The following is an 18,871-nucleotide window of genomic DNA, read 5'->3' as shown; positions in this document are numbered from 1 at the left end:
ACAGCAAACATGACTGTCAAAATTGAATAGGGAGTAGTTGGTTGTGGGAACATTCTTGTCTCATAATTATATGAACTTCTAAATTTTGTATGAGGTATGCAAGTGACTAGAGGCCTCGCTTTTTTCAGACACAGTTCAGTACCTATGTAGTAAAGACCCTATGGCTGGCTCTTGTTTCCAGCTGATAGATATGGTACTGTTGTCTCATACTTACGATGGCCGAAGTTTTTAACTATTGGACTTGCTACCTTATAGGTATTTGTTATAGTTACTATCCCTATATGATTCTAATAATGGGTCGTTCTAGTTGTCTCCTTACAAAATGATGAAATAGAGTGGGATCCAGACAGGTGTTTTGGATGCCCCCAGCTTGATGCCTGACCCAAAGAAGGTGGCTCCAGGCAGAAGAACAGGGCGTCAATTGCGCAGTGACTCGGTGCTGGATGGGGACTTGTGTGGCACACACCAGTAGGAAATGCTGACCATGTCGGCCCATCTGAACTCCTGTTTTTCAGTGATGCTGAGGTGGAGCATTGAGACAAGCTCATAGTTACTATTTGTAACGGAGGACCTATATCATCCTCTTAGCACTTGCCCAAGCACAGAGAGATTTACTCAAAGCAAGGTGATGACAGGAAGGGATGTGCTGATGTCTGCTGTTAAAATAAGAACGTCATCTCAAACCCACCTGGACGCCTTCCTGTGTAACCTCATCTGGGTGTTCCTGCTCCAGCAGATTGGAATAGATGATCTTTCAAGGTCCCTTCCAATTCCTGACATTCTGTGATTCTGTGATCTCTGTCTTTCTCAGCTGTGAGGATAATAAACTCAGGCCTGTTGTCAGGAGAACAATCTGGTTATAGAGGAATCTGGGCACTCCCCATCCATTGCACCTTCCTGGTTCTGAGTGGTCTGGGTTGTCTTGTGTGTGTGTTGCAATGAGGGGTGTCTGACTGTAAAGGTCAGTATAAAGAGCCATTGTGTAGAGGGTTGAATCGTGACATTATTCCTGCTGTCCAGATTCAGTGAAACACAGTTTTGTCTGTTTCTGATGAGCGTTCTGTACTTTCTGGTGCACAGGAGCAGCGGAGAAGAGCTCGAAGCATGGAGCTGAAGACCGAACCCAGAATTTCATCATGGCCATGAAGGATCGTATGAAAATCCGGGAACGGAACAAGCCAGAGATCTTTGACTTGATCAGAGATGTGTTTTGTGAGAGCAAAATGACACACGCTCAGCAGATGAAGACGGTGAAACAGAGCGTGCTCGATGGCACCTCAAAATGGTCAGCAAAGATCACGATCACGGGTGAGTGAGGGAGTCAGGGGTCTCGTTTGGGAGCCCAAGGTAAGAAGGGGTTGGTGTGAAGCTGGAGAGAAGGGAAAGGAACGGTTTCTCTGTCCTGTGTCTCTTTCTGCTCCACGTACAGACAGCAAGTGGAGTTACTCCTATTCCAGGTACTGTAGGCTCATCAGAAAAGCTCTCATGGGTGATATTCCTGTTTCTCTGGCCCTTCTGAGCTGCTGCTTCACGTGGTATGTGGACAGACACACTGTGTGATGGTGGTAACCCTTCTTTTTTCCTTCCAGTGCTGTGTGCTCAGGGTCTGCAGGCCAAAGACAAAACTGGGTCCAGTGATCCGTATGTAACTGTTCAAGTGGGTAAAACAAAGAAGAGGACAAAAACCATTTTTGGAAATCTGAACCCTGTTTGGGAAGAGAAGTTTTACTTGTAAGTGCTCATACAAGGACTCTCAGCTCCATTTTTCCTGTTTGTACAATCTGTGCTTCGGCAGCTGTGTCTTTTCTGTCAGTAGGAATTTCCACACCACCTGTAACGCCTGATGGTTTCATTTCTGCTCAGCTTTGTGTGTCTGTGTCTGGAAGGTTGATGCCTTCGACAATGTATGTAGTACACACCTGTCCATTTTATCTGTCTTACTTGCGTATATATAAATTGTCTGCTCTGTGAACACTTTTACACTGACACTTCTAGAGAAAGCTAAAGACAAAGAAAAATCTTTAACTCAGGGACTTTTGTTCCTGCATAATAGACATACTTTCAAAATTCTTTGTAATACAAAAAGACTGAAGTTCGTCTAAAAGACTATGCAATAAACTTCCCATGACCTGTTGCCTTGACCTGCCACTGGTGTTTGACCAACAGAGGTTAAAGGTATTTAGTTGTCTGTCACTTGTATGTGACACTACCAGTCTCCTGTTTTAGTTCTGGAAAATCAATGTAACAGTAACTTGAGAGATTGTCTGCTTTCAAGATGAGCAATGTATTCATCTCTGAATTGAGAGCAAAAGCTGGAGGCGCAATTCTTTAGATATCAGCTACTCTCAGAAGGCTGAAGAATGTGTTATTCCATCCTGCTTTTATTGAATAAATAAACAGTACCCTCAGTTTATCATTGAACATGTTATAAAACAAAATGAATACATGAAATTCAGCAAACGTATTCTGAAGATTCCAGATGATCTCCTTCAACCTCAAACATCTTTATTTCATTTAATGTGTAAGCTCTTCCATTGTAACTTCTTTCCCTGTTTTTTCTTCACTGTTTTTTCCTAAGCTGCTTGTGGGGAGCTCTCTCTGCAAACTGAAATTTGTTTGTATTTTAAAATCAGGCTTATATCAGCTCAGCTTTGTCTTTACAATGCACAGTGAAAACAAAATTATTTTTAAAGTAGTTTTCAGCTACTCATTAACATCAGAAAAAATCTTGGTGCTATTTTGAGCAAGTAAGCCTTGGCTTTATTCTTAGATTAATCCAAGGTAACATTAGTGCTTGGTAAGTAGTAAGTGTGCTTAGGTACCATTTGGATAACTAGTCACAATAGCAGTAAGTTTGTGTGGGAGCCTTAAGGACCTTGATTTACCATGCCAAGTAGTTACCATGGTATTTGCAGTGTGTTCCCTTCTGATTTTAGGAGCTTCAACAAATTCCGTGTTTAAAGATAGCGCAATGTGATAACTGTCACAGTTTTAACAGTGCCACTGTTTAGATTTTGTCGCCATGCCTGTGACTCAGCATATAATATGCTGTCGGGCATTAGAGCTGATGCCACTTCTTGCCTATGTCTAGGGGGTTGTTTTAGTTGCCTTGGAATAGCAAGAGGTGAAATAAATGAGCACAGGGTCCAGATTGAAGGCAGGAGAGCATTCAGTTCCAGAATCTATGTGCTATTTCGTTAGCAGATGTCAAAGCTCACCTTATGCTGGATGAGGACAGAGTCATTTACAAGTGCATGCGGCACAGAACTTTTACATGCCTTCTTGCCTTTTTTCAGCTTACAAGTCTTAAAATTTCTGGAATTTTCTACCCCATAATCAAATGGAAATTTAAGTGAACATATGCATGCCAAAAATACCCATTACATACCAAGCTTTTTTAGAAGACATTGTCAGGACAATCAAGAGATAGTCAAGTTTAAAGGGCTGGGGTGTGTGCTTGTTTCTTAGAATTAAGCTAGTTTGTTTTAGTGGGATAAAGGTGTGCTGGTAGTTATTGAACGCCTGCTCTGCAGTAGACATGAAAAGTTTGGTGTTCACAATGCAAAGTGCGTGAGTAGAGAGAGGTCAGGTCGGTAACTAATGTGTGGGTTAGCAGTTGCTGCTCCTTTTCTTTTCGTCTTGTTGGACAGACTTTTTTCGTAGCTCGTGTTCATTAGATGCCCAGTGTCTTTTATATGGTCGCAATTCCAGTGTCTTTTGAAAGGCTGGATATAGAGCCAGAAATCTGTGTGCATCAGTCATTATAATTACAGTGTTTATAATGTAATCCATGGCATGAATTGAGACAAACTATGTACATCTGATATGATTCTTTCTACAAGCTTGGTAAAGTGGTAACCTATTCCAAATAGTTTTCTATGCTCATTTACAGTGATGGATGGAAAAGTATATTAATTTAAGTACCTCGCCTTACCTGTGGTTGCTACAACTGTGGCTTTTTTCCCTTTTCTGTATGTTTTCAGAAAAAAAAATGTGGTAGTCTTGACCCAGTTTGGAAGTCCAGATTTAGAACTGCGTTTTAGAAAAGGCAATGTTGAAACACTTCAAGTTTCCATTATAAGTGCTATTTAGGTCACTATTAGTGTGTATCACTATAGGCATCTGCTTAGAATAATGCCCAATTCTCGGACCATATTCGTGTTGTTTGAGCAAGTGATTGCAGGTCATGCTTCTTTCTGACAATTATTTCTTTGTACATTTACGTCTTCAGCTGTAGGAAATGTGTTGTTAGGTTTTTGCATCTTTCATTGGAGTTTGGAGACTTGTGAAAAATACATGGGGCTGATGTTTCTGCTCAGTTCAGAGTTTTGCAGGTTCAATGCAAAGCACATGGCACATGTGACGCTTGGCAGCGAGAAGCTTGCTGAGGGGCGCCAGCCACTGCTGCGACCCATTCCCCTTCTGCAATAATCCCAGATCCCTCTCCTATAGATACAATAAACGGGCTTATAGGCAGCCTCCTTGCTTTGCCCTGTAGGTTTCTCCTCTGTGCCCTCAGCTCTCTGCCCGTGCACTTAACGCTGCCTGGACAGAAGGCAGCACGTGTCCTCCCTCCATTTAGTTCTGGGTTGTTTGGATCAGTTGGTATGTGAGAGCCAAGTGCCTGCAGACTTCTCCGGGATGACTGCTGGCAGGGGTTTCTCTTCCCTGTTTAGGTGTAGTCTTTTTTACAAAACTTGTTGAAATGTAGAAGCTTTCATAACAGGTCAGCATAACTCCCATTTCCTTGGGAAACAGCCCAGTAATATTAGAGGGATGATATTTTTTCACTATTCAATTCAATCCGAACAGGACATTTAATTCCCCATTTAGACATGTGTTAGACTGTCAGCAGAAAACACAGGGTTCCTAGAATATTTTTTGTGTAAAGGCTGTTGCTGAGCATCCACTTAAATGTGTTATAATCACAGAGAGTGTTTAGGAGAATAAGCTTTTGACCACAGGATGGAGTTTCTATTTTAAAGGGAGACCTTGGGCCTGGTTGGAGGGTACTAGTCTGTACCTTTTTTTCAGGAAGCGCTCCAGTCTTTAATAACTGTGAGCACTAGAAGTTACTGGATTCAGAGGACTTTGCTGTTTTTCTTGGCCCAGGCACAAAGTGACTCATTCGTTTTACAGTAATATCCCCTTGAAGTTGTATTGTCTGAGTACAGCTGTGTCTGAAGCTTTGAATGGTGGGTGTGAAATCACTGCCTGGAACAGATTACATTGTCACTGAACAGTTTGCAAGAGGCGTGTTTATTCTCTCTCACTGCAGAAGGGTAACGGAGTTGAAATAAATGTGGTGCCTCCTGCTAGCAGATACTCAATATTTTACTAGGGCATGCAGAGAGCCCCACATGGTAGACATCCCTGGTAATCCTTTGGGAATGGTGCTATTGCACAGCTAACCACTGGGTTGTCACCCAAAAGGTTCTGTTTGGATCCTCAGTTTTCCTTTCAGCTGCTGAGCCTGTTATCAAGCATCTTTCAGTTATCTCTGTGGTTATTTGTGACTGTACCAGAGCTATTTTTCAGACTTGCCCTCCTGAGACCATTGTGTTTATAAACATCACTGTAACCTTGCATCCTCAGCTTCTCTTCACTGCGTGGCAGCGAGCATTTAGTTTGTCTTGCTTTTTATGTTCTCTGGGTACTGCAGATATAGAAACTGGCAGTTTGGTAAGATCCTGCTTGTTTCCCTGCTCAGTTACCAATGTGAAACGAAAATTTGAAATCAAAGTTGATGCCTTGTGGCCAGCGCCTGTTGGGAAGCTGAGTTAATGTAGCTAAGGATGTAACGCTCAAAATCACTTTATCTGTTCTTTGTAGTTACGAGAGCCGCACCATTAATTTGTCAGTTGGTGTTGTAGCACTGAAACAGCAAAATGATTGTACTTGTTCCCCTAAGAAAAGAGCTTCATGCTAGTAATAACAGAAAACTCATTTCTTTGTTCTTAGACAGCAACAGCTGGATCTCAGGGCATATTATTGTGCTGTCGTGCTTAACTTCTAAGCTGCTAAAGATTTTAGCTTTGTTCTCTTACCATGCTGATTTTTCCTTTGGTGTCTTCTCCGCTCTCCTTTTTTACTCCCTAATAGAGGAGACTTGGTATTTTTTTTAAAAAAAATTAACCTGTCCTGAGAAGCTTTCTGTCTCCCATTCTCCTTGAGGTTGGCCACAACAGAGCTGCCAGTTGGACCCTGCCATGCCAAGACACTTCGCTTGAACCACATCCAAATCTGGCTGCTGTTTCAGCCAGACCATTTCCCAGAGACAACCTTTTTCTGTTTTCTGCTCCCTCTGTATATGTTGTTATAAGTCTTTACTAGGATTTGTTATACTGGTTGCTACAACTACTCCTTCCTTTCCGATTTTCCAGAAAATCACTGTTTTGTTTTGTTTTTAAATAATTTTGCTCCTCAGAAGCAAACCTTTCCTCCTAAAATGATCACAGGTCCTAAAGTCTTGCTGATCTGTTCTCCCCTGGTCATTTTCCCACCTCATGCACCCTCATCTATTGTTTCTTCACTTTTTCTTTCCCTACCATTATATTAAAAGTCTCTTGCACTACAAGCTGCATCTGCCGTGGTGCAGAAGAGAAACTGCTCACAGAATATGGCTATTTAGATTCTTTGAACCATAACTTTTCTTTTCTTTGATATCATAACACAACAAAACTACTTAATTCTACCTGCTTTTAAATCTGCAAAGTATTGTTGCCTCTGCTCCCTCACTTTCATTGTTTGTACTTGCTGTGTCTACTTGTTTGTTGTTTTTATTAGCCTGTCAGCTCTACAAGGCAGGAGCTGTTGTCTTCTCTGGGAGCTGCCAAGCACAGTGGAGTCTTGGCTGCGTTTGTGGCTTCTGGACTTTCCTGCTTTTCAGGCAGAACTTAGGAGAAAACAGCATAATTTAAAGAAACACGTTAATGTGAAATGAGCACGTGGAGCGATAAGGTCATGTTGGTGTCCCACCTCTCCAGTCTGCACAGTGCATTTTAGAGATCTGTACTCTATGTTCACTGCATAACTGGTGGAATGCAACTGTGGGTTTGGCGTGTCCTGCAGGGTTAACATGTTGGTAATGCCTTTCTTGAGATGAGAAATTGGTTGGCAAGAAATGTTTGTGCAGATGTGACACAAATGGACCTTAAAAAACCCTTTGGTTATTTGCCAGACTGTTTGTGAGAACAGGTCCACCGATGTGAGCTAATGGTGTCAGAAGGTTATAGATTTTCAGTTTGACACTTTCCATGCTTTAAACTTATGATCTTTACTGTGTGTAAAGACAATTTTGTGAACTACTGGACACACGGTTTTATAGATATACCTTTGTATTTCTTCTGGCAGAACTTTTGCAAACTGTTGGTGTTGCCACAACTTAACGAGGCTTATGACTTTGGCTTTAGTGTTCCTGCAGTGTGAAGGTTCAATAACAGTCCTGCAAATGTTGTTAACACAAGCAGAAAATTCATAGAATCACAGAATCAGAAATCATTCTGGTTGGAAGACACACTCAAGATCATCAAGTCCAAACAACTCTGGCACTAAAGCATGTTCCTAAGAAATGCATCTGCACGTCTTTTAAACACCTCCAGTGATGGTGACTCCACCACTTCCCTGGGCAGCCTGTTCCAATGCCCAACAACCCTTTCCATGAAGAAACGTTTCCTAATATCCAATCTAAACCTTCCCGGCACAACTTGAGGCCATTTCCTCTCATCCTATCACTTTCTAATGGGCAGAAGAGACCAACACTCTGCATGCTACAAACTCCTTTCAGGTGGCTGTAGACAGTGATAAGGTCTCCCCTCAGCCTCCTTTACTCCAGGATAAACAGCCCCAGTTCCCTCAGCTGCTCCTCATCACACTTGTGCTCCAGACCCTTCACCAGCTCTGTTCCCTTCTCTGAACTCTCTCCAGCACCTCAATGTCTTTGTTGTAGTGAGGGGCCCAAAACTGAACACAGGATTCAAGGTTTGGCCTCACCAGTGCTGAGTACAGGGGAATGATCACTGCCCTGGTCCTGCTGGCCACAGTAGTTCTGATACAAGCCAAGATGCTGTTGGCTTTCTCGGCCACCTGGGCACACTGGTGTTTAGCCACTGGCAACCAACACCCCCAGGTCCTTTTCCTCAGGCACTTTCCAGCCACTCTTCCACAGCCTCTGGCACTGCCTGGGGTTGTTGTGACCCAAGGGTAGGACCTGGCACTTGGCCTTGTTGAACTTCATACAATTGACCTCAGCCCAATGATCCGGCTGGTCCAGATCACTCTGTAGACCCTTCCTGCCCTTCAGCAGATCAGCACTTCCACCCAGTTTGGTGTCATCTGCAAATTTACTGAGGGTGCACTCAATCCCCTGATCCAGATCATTAAGAGATTAAACAGAACTGGCACCAATACTGATCCCTGGGGAACACCACTCATGACTGGAGCCAACTGGATTTGGCTCTGCTCACCACAACTCTTTGGTCCCGGCCCTCCAGCCAGTTCTTTATCCATCGCAGAACACCCATCCAGGCCATGGGCTGCAGCTTCTGCAGGAGAATGGTGTGGGATACGGTGTCAAAGGCTTTGCTGAAGTGTAAATACACAACATCCACAGCCTTTCCCTCATCCACTAGGGGGGTCAAGTTGTTACAGGAGGAGGTCAGGTTGGTCAAGCAGGACCTGCCTTTCATAAACCCATGTTGACTGGGCCTGATCGCTTGGTTGTCTTGTATGTGCCATGTGATGTCACTGAGGATGATCTGCTCCATGACCTTCCCTGGCACCCAGGTCAGACTGACACGCCTGTAATTCCTGAGATCTTCCTTCTGGCCCTTCTTGTAGATGGGCATCACATTTGCCAAATTCCAGTCAACTGGGACCTCCCTGGTTAGCCACATTGCTCATAAGTAATTGAAAGTGTCTTGGTGATCAGCTCCACCAGCTCCCTCAGCACCTTTGGGTGGATCCCATCCAGCCTCATAGACTTGTGGATGTCCAAGTGGTGTACCATGTGACTAACCATTTCCCCTTGGATCATTGGGGCTTCATTCTGCTCCCCATCACTGTCTTCTGTTTGAGGGCACTGGGTTCCTGGGGCACAACTGTTTCGACTATTAAGGACTGATGTAAAGAAGGCATTTAGTGCCTCAGCCTTTCCCTCATCTTCTGTGGCTGTGTTTTCCCCCCACATCCACCAGAGGGTGGAAATTCTTCTTAGCTCTCCCTTTGCTGATGTATCTGTAGAAGCATATTTTTTGTTCCCTGTTACAGCAATAGCCAGATTCAGCTCTACTTGGGCTTTAGTCCTTCTTATCTTCTCCCTGCGTAACTTCACAGCATCCTCCTAGTCCTCCTGAGTTGCCTGCCCCTTTCTCTAGAGGTTATATATGCTCCTTTTATTCCTGAGTTCCAGACGCAGCTCTCTATTCAGCCGGGATGGTCTTCTTCCCTGCCGGCTTGTCTTTTGGCACATGGGAACAGCCTCCTCCTGTGCCTCTAAGATTTCCTTCTTGAAGAGACACCAGCCTTCCCGGACTCCTCAGAGCTGCCCTCCCAAGGGACTCTGCCAACCAGCCTTCTAAACAGGTCAAAATGTCGTTGAGTTTTTTGCTTCAAAGTGTGAATTGCTGGCTCAGAAGTAACGTTCTGGTCATTTTTAGACACTTCTCCTTTTCTTTCTCTTTACTTTTTGGAGAAGATGAGGCACACGCAGTACTCCGTCCCAGACCTCTGACATGATCTGAGCCAATTCAGGCCAACCTTAAAAGGTGGGCAGAGGTCTCCAAGCTAAGACTCACTTTCTACAACTTTTTTTTTTTTTTTTGGTGGAATCTGAAGCTAGAAGGATACAAAATTACTAACTTCATTGTGGGAGGCACTATAATGTAATTTCAGCAGTTGCCTGTTCTGTTTAGCCACCAATATACCAATTAGCGTGTGTGTGGGCACGCCACTGTGTGTGCGGATCAGAATTAACTACAGCCTCGTGTGCTGGTGTGCTTCCCCACAGCCCAGCTGCTGGTTGGGCACGAGAAGAGTCCAGAGTGTTGACACACAGGGGACACGTGTGGGGAACTGGTGTTTTGGGACTGGGAGTGGGGCACAAGAGATGCCGGTGGAGGGTGGGACAGAGAGCAAGTCAGCAGAACAAGGCTCTGCGGCTTCTACTGCTCCTGCAACCGCTGGCTTCGGGCAGGAAAGCTTCATGGGGAAAAAGAAAAAATCACAGTTTATTTTATTTTAATTTTGCTTAAAGATTTGGTGTGCTGTTTCCTGAAAATGTTACTTTATTTGGTAGCTTGAAGTGTAAAAGTAAGTTCTTTATAAATACAGTACCTCTGCAAACATCAGGAGAATATAGATATAAAAGAGAGAGACCATTTCCGAGCCATCTACAAAGGGAACCTGGTTTCCAGTCTCTTGCACTCAGAAATGGGCCTGAAAACATCCAATAGTTTGTTCCTTGCAATGGGGTCACAGAGTGTTTCTGTTCTCTTCAGCCTCTTGGGAAAACTGTGGGAGCCCTGGCGAATGTATGTGTGCACACAGTGAAATCAGTCTTCACAAAAATGTAGCAAGAAGTGGGGCAGGCATCTTTAGAAATGTGCCAGCTCCTGTATTAATGAAGGGGGAAGTTTCTAGCAGCAGAGCTTGTTAGGCAGAGTCTTACAGAGTCGTGATGCTGTCACAAGTTGGAAGCTATTTCTCATTAGTTAGAAAGCCTGTTAGTTAGCAAGCCCAAGTTCCCCAGTATTCATGGTTCTGTTTTGGGTTGTTCTCTGGAAGGTGAACTGGTGTTGTCACAGCTGTCTTGCTTCACTGAAAGAGACCTAGATGATGATGTTTTATGGGTAAGCCACCAGCCCAAGGCTTTCAGCTGCTGTGAGCCAGTGATAAGGCTCTCTGACATGGGAGCAGCATAAGGAATACGAATTGAGCAGTCTCTGAAAAACAACATAGAAAGGTGCAGTAAAATAGAAGCTTCGTTAACTTAATAAATAATAAATGCCACTGGAAATTTTCCCGTAGCACTTAGTGAGTTAAGGATGATAGCTAGCCACTCCAGGAGTGTGGGATGTTCCATGTGGTACCACCTAAGGTAGATTTAGATCTAACCAGCTAATGTTTTCCTAAAGGAAAGAGCAGTTTCTCACTGTTGGTAGCAAAGAAACAAGATCAAACCAGGCCTAACAAAGAACTGTTGTGCCAGAATGTGATGTGTGAAGAAGTCAGGAATTAACTGCCTGGTGCTTTGTAAACGACGCTGCGTGCCAATCTGTGTTTTGAGGCACCCATGCACTTCTGAACACTGAGCTTCTGTGTTACTGCCAGGATGTACATTAGTGTGCAGTGTCAGGAACAGAAGCTTTCTTTTACATGCTTATGCTGTGTTGCTGGTAGATATGGCAATGCGCTCAGACAAATTTGAGAGCTACAAAGAGCAGCAGTCCAAGCGTTACGTGCTTGTGAACGCTTGCTGCATGGTTTTGTCAAAGGAAGGTATCCCTGAAGTAGTGGAGGAGGAGGAGGAGGGGGAGAATAAAGGCAGGAGAGAAACACTGAACCTTCTTCTGAACTCTAAATACAGCTTTGATTGCGCAGCAAAGGCAGGGAGCAACGATGCTCTCTGCCTGTGACCAGAACTGCCTGGAATTGCCTATAAGTTTATCCATATAATTCTCATCAGTTCTTCTGCGCTGGAAGAGTCAGAAGGAGCTGCACAGATGGCTGTTGAGCAGTCCTGGAACACAGCGGTGGCAATAGGAGCCCAAATGATTTCTTGGTAGGGAGAATGCAAATACCAGTCAGTGCCACATTTTATTGACCAGGCTTAGCAGATCTCTTCTGACCCATTTCTTCCTTCTCCTTGTTGCTTAGCAACAGATGCAGCATGTTAAAGTTAAAAAGCCTGGAAAACAGGCCTTCAGCAGAAGTTGCCTGTTTTTGTAGGTTTCGTTTCGTTGAGGGAAGACATTTGTAGTGGTTATGGTGAGTAATCACCCTTGTCACAGTCTTGTATGAGCATTGAAATTGCTTTATTGTATGCATGCCTTGTAAATGAGCAGAGCTCTTACAATAAGGTTCTTGTACCCACTTCTGACGTCCAGGAGCCTGTTCCTGTCTACAAAAGGTATATGAACACATAAAAAGAGAGGGAGACTGCAAATTCTGCCTGCGCCTTAGGGTGTCCATTCAGCAAACAGTAAACTGTGTTTTTTTAAAACAGAAATGTCTTTAATGATCTGCCCAGAGCATGCAGTATTAGTCTGAGCTGTGAATAATAGGCAGAATCAATTCTAGTAATTAAATACCAACTTTGTAGCTGCTGTATTCCACCCGTTCCTCTCACACACAGGTGGTATTTGTATCATCTGATTATAGTGTATTGCACATTAATACACTACTGCTTTGTGACCATCTTGAAATAAGAGAGCTACCTCCACCTGAGCTATTTATCTTTCATTTGAAAACAGCACAAAGTTTGTTTGTCATAGGCCTTGACCATGCTAACCTCAATACTGCACATGCCTAAACACAAGCAGCCTTCAACACCTGCAGCTGAACAGAAGATCATTGACGGAGAGAGCTCTCAGAAGCCAGCTAGGTGCTTATCGGCATTTTGGGATGTGTGGGCTGAGTTTATCAGTGCAGCTATTACCAGGCTTTTGTGGGCTTCAAATCAAATGTAACAACAGTGAAGAGTGTTCCCAAGCTCAGGGAGCTGCTGCTGTGAGTGAGGATGAGCAAGGAGGGTCACAGCCACTTAGCAAGTGTGGTGTTGGTGGTTGCAGTCAGGGCAGGGCAGTTCTTCAGCACACACCTGAAATACACTATCATGAGAGCATTTAGAGTGTGCCAGGAAGTTGTACAATTCCACTTTTAAGTAAATAGGCATTTGTTTAGGTTTTTTTTATGCATCCCTCTACTGTTGGACAAGTGAGTCAAGAGGAACATGAAGCCTATAGCATATGGATGTTGGGTGCGTTATGTGCTGTTCAATATGATGTTTGTGTTGTTTGCAGTGAGTGCCATAATTCCTCTGACCGGATCAAGGTGCGAGTATGGGATGAAGATGATGACATCAAGTCCCGTGTCAAGCAGAGGCTGAAACGCGAGTCGGATGATTTCCTGGGGCAGACAATCATTGAAGTCCGCACTCTGAGCGGAGAAATGGATGTGTGGTACAACCTTGGTGAGCGGGGCTTTGGGATTGGAAACAATGCCACAAGTTAGTGTGGGGACACTGGAGAATACTTGGGTGCATCTGGGCAGTTTGCAAGAAAGAAAAGGCAAAAAACCCACATGATTTCAAGGGGCATATGATGGTGCTGTGGAGCAGCTGCAAGGCTTTGATCCAAGTTATAATGGAAATGAGGAGTGTAATGTGTCAAAAGGGTGATGGATTCTCCCTGTCAGGCACTGGAACATACAATGAGTAAATGCTTGGAGAAGGCTTGGATTCCAGCTGTGCTGGAAACATGTTTTCTCTCCTGTGCCCCTGTTTGTGCTGACACAAATGTTTTACCAGCCTCTAAGACCTGCAAGTGGACCTGCATTGGGCTGGGAATTTTTTGAGACCTTTTCGAGTGGTCAAAATAGAATGTTGTAGAAAGTACTGACAAATAACCAGATGGTGCTGAGTTGACAGGCATAGTAATAGTCCTAGCAGGTCTTGACAGGGACAACCAGCAATTCCCAGGGGCTCGGAGCTGTGGTGAAGTCAGGAGCAAATTCCGCATCAGTCAGACCTGTTTGCAAACAAGGGATCTGTCCTTGCAGGTTCTGGTTCAGCTGACTGAATCCAGGTTCAGGGACCCTGTAGCGCATTTGCTGTCAGACAGACTGGCATACAGTCAGTCTTTCAAAATTTGAAAGGAAAAGGTCTGAAGTTTACTCCATGGTGACTCTGATCACAAGCTCAGCTTGAGCTTCCAGCAGTTTCTTTTCCAGTCTCTGTACCCCAAGATGGCTGTGCTCTGAACATGAAAAATGCATGTAATTGCTGATGATTTTTCCTTCTAGAGAAGCGAACAGATAAGTCCGCAGTGTCTGGGGCTATTCGCCTGCAAATCAGCGTGGAGATCAAAGGTGAAGAGAAGGTGGCTCCATATCATATTCAGTACACTTGCCTTCATGAGGTAAGAAGTGGGTTCAGCTCTGTCATCACGGTGTCACTTCTGTCTCTTGAAAAAGCAGATTTCTGACCTTTATTTCCTTGAAATATTCCTCTTCCCAGATGAGCTTTCTTTTCCCTGCTCTGCAGGCCTGGAAACGTTTGTCAGGAAGGCACAGAAGGTTTTAGGCTGTCTCCCCTGTGCTGAGGGCTGGCTGGCTCACTCTGTCCCTCTGTCACAGCTGTGCTGCTGTCAGACAGGGATCACACGTTGGTTTAACTCAGAGTCCCCCATGGGTTTAATGTGCAGAAACCTCTGAATTTCCTTGAGCGATGTTTTCAGTATGTCTTTCTTTGGAGAAGGCAAACTAAGATGCTTTATGAGAAATTCTGATCTGGGGCGGGCTTTATCTCTGGCTGTTGAGTGATGCAGATGTCGATGTTATAAATTCTTCTGTGGTCCTGCACTGGTGTATAACTATGAACAAGCACTGAGGAGTGGAAGATTATCTGCGGTTACTGGGTACTGACATGTCTCAGGGTGCAGTAAACTGGGCAGGCAGTGATGCAGAAGTTGGGAGAAATCCAGAGATGACTTGTAAGAAAGATTAAAGGGAAAACTCTGTCTCGAAGAGATGCACGGTGCCCAGTCTGTCTGTCAGAGAAGGCAGACAGTAGGGTCAGCCTCTTAGTGCCTGAATAAGGAAGAGTAGTCAGAGCTCCTTTCACCTGACATACAAGAATATGATGAGGTCCAGTGAGGTTTAAGCAAATTCAGATTAAAAAAGAAAGACAGATGTATCACAGAATAATGTTCAGCTACGGTACAGGTTAGAACAGAAAGACAGATGTATCTCAGAGGAATGTTCAGCTACAGGAACAACATATTTATCCAGATACTGAGCTAGATGATCCCTGTGCTGTCTTCTGGCCTTACGAGGAAACAGACAGACACAGAGCTTAGAAAAACATCAGTAGGCTGCTTTTAGAAGGCCGTGTTGTGTGCTTCAACATGTATTTGGTTTTTTAATTGAGTGGTGGCTTCTCTTTGATAAGCTCTTTTGGTTTTCTTTCCTTCTGAACATGCATGATCACTTGCTGCCCTTCTTTTTTGCAAATATGTCACTTTTTAAGTATCACCTTCTTTCATTTGTGTATCCTAAAATAAATATGATTTACAGCTAGAATAATTCAATCAGGAAAAATAGGAATGTGAAGCAGGGTATTCTAGCTCCTAATGAGATCATTAGACTTTTGCATCACTTACTACAGGGAGCTGGCTGTCTGAAAGGCTGGAATCTGTAAGTGATGTGAATTTGAGGTTTACTGAGAAACCCACTGTAGTGAATGTGCAATTTCTGTACAGCAATGGTGGCTGAAAGCCTTTACAGTGTTAGATAAAGTGAAAGGTTATGATTAATAATAATAAGTGTCGAATTGTTAGGCGTGGTCTTAAGGATGTATCTTTCCCAGAAAAAAAGAGTCTGTTTGGGCTGTTCAGCTGTATAATAATAATTACAAATCTGATATGTGGCTATTAAGTCAGCTAGATTAAACAGCTTGTCCATATTAAGGCATTTAATTCTGAGGGCAGAAATGTGTAGGTTTCAGGAAACTAATCAGTCTGTGGTTTCACTGCATTGGAGTACTCCTCTGCATCATTCACAGTGTCTGCTGGGTAAAGTTGTAGGTATACATGTGAAAAATTCAGCTAGGAGCACCTGGGAAGAAGGTAAAAGCAGAGAAATATGTAGTGGGTAGGAGGCAAGAAAGAGGAAGGGAGAGCAAAGAAACTTGTGTTAGTGCCTTCTCGGTAGTTCCAGGCTCTTCATGAAACTCACTTGGAGGCTTCAGCAGCCTCACATATAATTTCATTCCTGTTTTGTATTTCAGAACCTCTTTCACCATCTCACAGACGTGCAAGGGAATGGGGTGGTGAAGATTCCTGATGCCAAAGGAGATGATGCCTGGAAGGTGTATTTTGATGAGACAGCTCAAGAAATCGTGGATGAATTTGCAATGCGTTACGGCATTGAGTCGATATACCAGGCCATGACGTAAGATGCATTTCCTGTTGTCTTGAGTGCTGATAGTTGGTGATGTGACTGTTAATATTTGGAAAATGAAATGTGTCGGTAATGGAAGACTTGGCAGTGACATTGCTCTTTATGGGCTTTACCTTGAGTGGGAAGAGACTGCTTGCCTCTGAATCACTGGTTTCCTCAAAATCTAAAAATTAATGTCTGACAAAGTGCTGGAATTAGACATCCATCTGAACAGCTTGTGTGAGCACCTTAAAAACCAATTGTGAGGAATGACACCAACTTTGGTAGAGTAACTGACCATATTTTATTATTGATAGCTGAGCCATTTCTGTTTTAAGACTCCACAATATCTATTTGAGCATTCTTCTGTTAAAAAGATATTGTTCAAAGATCCCATGGAAGATTTCTGATCATGCAAGAAAGAGGTGAGGTTTTATGGAAGTGTTTGTCCTACATGTCTGTTGTGGCAATTGATACAGTCCTTTGAAGTTATTAATTTCCCATGTGCTACTGAGGGCATTTATAGGAAGTTTGAGTAATGGAGCCACTGATTTGTCCTCTTTGGAGCCAGGCTCATGCAGTTCTTCATCTTCAAAGAGCATTTTCCTTGTCACTCTACTTTGACTTGGATTTGGGATTAGCCTCTTAAAGACTAGTAGTGCTATGCTTAGATCATTTCTTATTTCAAATGTAAAGTTAAATATAGCAAATAAAAGTGAACTTTTTCATGTGAGAAGCTGAAGGTTTTGGGGCCTGGGTCCTTGGACTGATCTCTATTTATGTCACCTCGCAAGCATCTTTCCTGCCTGTTGATTTAAGGAAAACTGGAGAAGAATCAGAAGGTACATCTGGGGGTCTAGTCCCTGCTTAGCAGGGCTAACTTGGAAGTTGAACCAGACTCCTCAGGGCCTCTCTCAGTTTGAAGATTTCCAAGGGTGGAGATCAACGACCTCCCTGGGCTCCTGTCCTCAGGCTGTATTACTCTGAGAAAGAAATTCCTGGTTGAAATCCGAATTGGAAAATCCTGCTGTACATTTCCTGTACTGTAACTGCTACATATTGCTGCTTATCTTTTAATTTTGCCTCTTGAAAGGATTTTGGCCTGGCTCAGTCTTCTCACTAAGTCTCCCCTCTCTGCTAAGTAGTGAAGACATTGATTAAATCCCTGTGCCTTCTCTTCTTCAAGCTAAACAAAGCCATTTTATGTGTCTGTCTTTATTTACCAAGTGCCTCAATGACTGATTGGTGCATAGGTAGCACGTAGCAAGCAAGTTAACATCATTCAGGCATCAGTATCATGTTTGTCTGAAATACTTGTGAATTTCCACAAAATTCTATCACTGAACTTTTGTTTTGTTATAATCATTTTTAGGTTAACTAGCACTGATGCTAATGTCTGTGATGAGTCCCTTAGGGACAATGCTACATGTAGAAAATATTGCTCAAATTTAGTTTGGGAGCTCAGTGAGGATTCCTGCATGAAGAACTATCTGAAAATGGCCCAGTTCTCCTGTCTGTTAGAATGACCTTTACTTGCAATGTGCCATGTTATCAGACCTCTTAAGCTCCAAATTTTTTTCCCTGTATGTCTAACAAATTTTCTTTGATTGTTTAGCCATTTCACAAGCCCAGACGCTTCTGGCATGATTTTGAGATTTCCTGCAGGAGGGTTCCTTGTGCTTTAATGAGAGCAGTTAAATGGGAGAATGCAGATGAGCATGCACAGTGCAGGCTGGAGGGTTCGCCTTAAGGAATCACGTATCGGTGCAGCACAGAAATGCCCGTCTGTGATCTTGCTGTTATTGAGTGATTAGCAGTCGCTGCTGCCTCATGTCACCTCACAATGTGTGGCTACCTCAAGTGGCAGCAAATTACATATGTTTCCTTGTGTCAGGCTTGGTTCTAGGAATTGGCAATAGGACAAAGGGTATCACCAGGGTCACAAGCTGTTGGCAATAGTTGAGAAGCTATTTTGTGAAATGGAAAGGGCTGTCGTAGAGTGATTTCTTTTGTTTAGAGTGTATCTGTTGTCTAGATGTCATCTTTCTGGGGAAAAAGACCAAACCACAGACAAAAAACTCCCACCTCTACAATGCTGGAGATTTACAGAGAGGGAGAAAACATCACTTTCACCAGCTCATGGTGCCAGCTAGAGTAAGGGGACTATTCAAGATATAGCCAAGTTGCACTACACAAAAGAGACCAGAATGACTTACACAACTGTCCTTTTGCAGGCACTTTGCATGTCTCTCTTCTAAATACATGTGCCCAGGTGTGCCAGCTGTGATGAGCACCTTACTTGCCAATATCAATGCTTATTATGCGCACACAACTGCCTCCACAAATGTGTCTGCTTCGGACCGCTTTGCAGCCTCCAATTTTGGGGTATGTTTCTCTGTTTGGTGATTTTACAATTTGACTCCTGTAATTTGCCTGTGGCGCTTCTGCCTTTCAATAAATAACATGCTCTGCTGAAGGAACATTAAATCTGTGAGGAGTTGGAAGCTGCAGAGTTCTTCTAGACTAGACAAAGAGCACGATTTTATTGTTGTCATCATCACACATTTTGGATATTAATCAGTGTAATGCATTACGCTGTTTACTCTTCGTGATCAAATTGCACTGAAGCACAGATGGTATGGAAATGAGCAAATAATATTAAACTCTGCGTGGTGATGCTGTTGATAAAATATACCGTGTGATCTGATAGTTTCAG

General features: G+C 43.4%; 1 protein-coding gene across 1 annotated transcript in view; it reads left to right on the top strand.

Annotated features, from left to right (window-relative positions):
• The window catches only part of LOC308052116 (protein unc-13 homolog B-like), a gene marked incomplete at its 5' end in the record, with an annotated part of 218,768 nt that overhangs the window by 145,259 nt on the left and 54,638 nt on the right, over positions 1-18,871 (top strand). The window contains 6 exons of the mRNA XM_080362904.1: positions 1,081-1,308; positions 1,590-1,731; positions 13,020-13,189; positions 14,020-14,135; positions 16,004-16,167; positions 18,390-18,540. Of these exons, the coding sequence (XP_080219030.1) occupies positions 1,081-1,308; positions 1,590-1,731; positions 13,020-13,189; positions 14,020-14,135; positions 16,004-16,167; positions 18,390-18,540 (971 nt within the window). The remainder of the gene's footprint in view (positions 1-1,080; positions 1,309-1,589; positions 1,732-13,019; positions 13,190-14,019; positions 14,136-16,003; positions 16,168-18,389; positions 18,541-18,871) is intronic.

The sequence above is a fragment of the Nesoenas mayeri genome (genome assembly GCF_963082525.1).
Source record: "Nesoenas mayeri genome assembly, chromosome: Z".
Classification (NCBI taxonomy): Eukaryota; Metazoa; Chordata; class Aves; order Columbiformes; family Columbidae; genus Nesoenas; species Nesoenas mayeri.
Note: the sequence above shows the minus strand (reverse complement) of the source record. Positions and strands in the feature narration are given on the sequence as shown.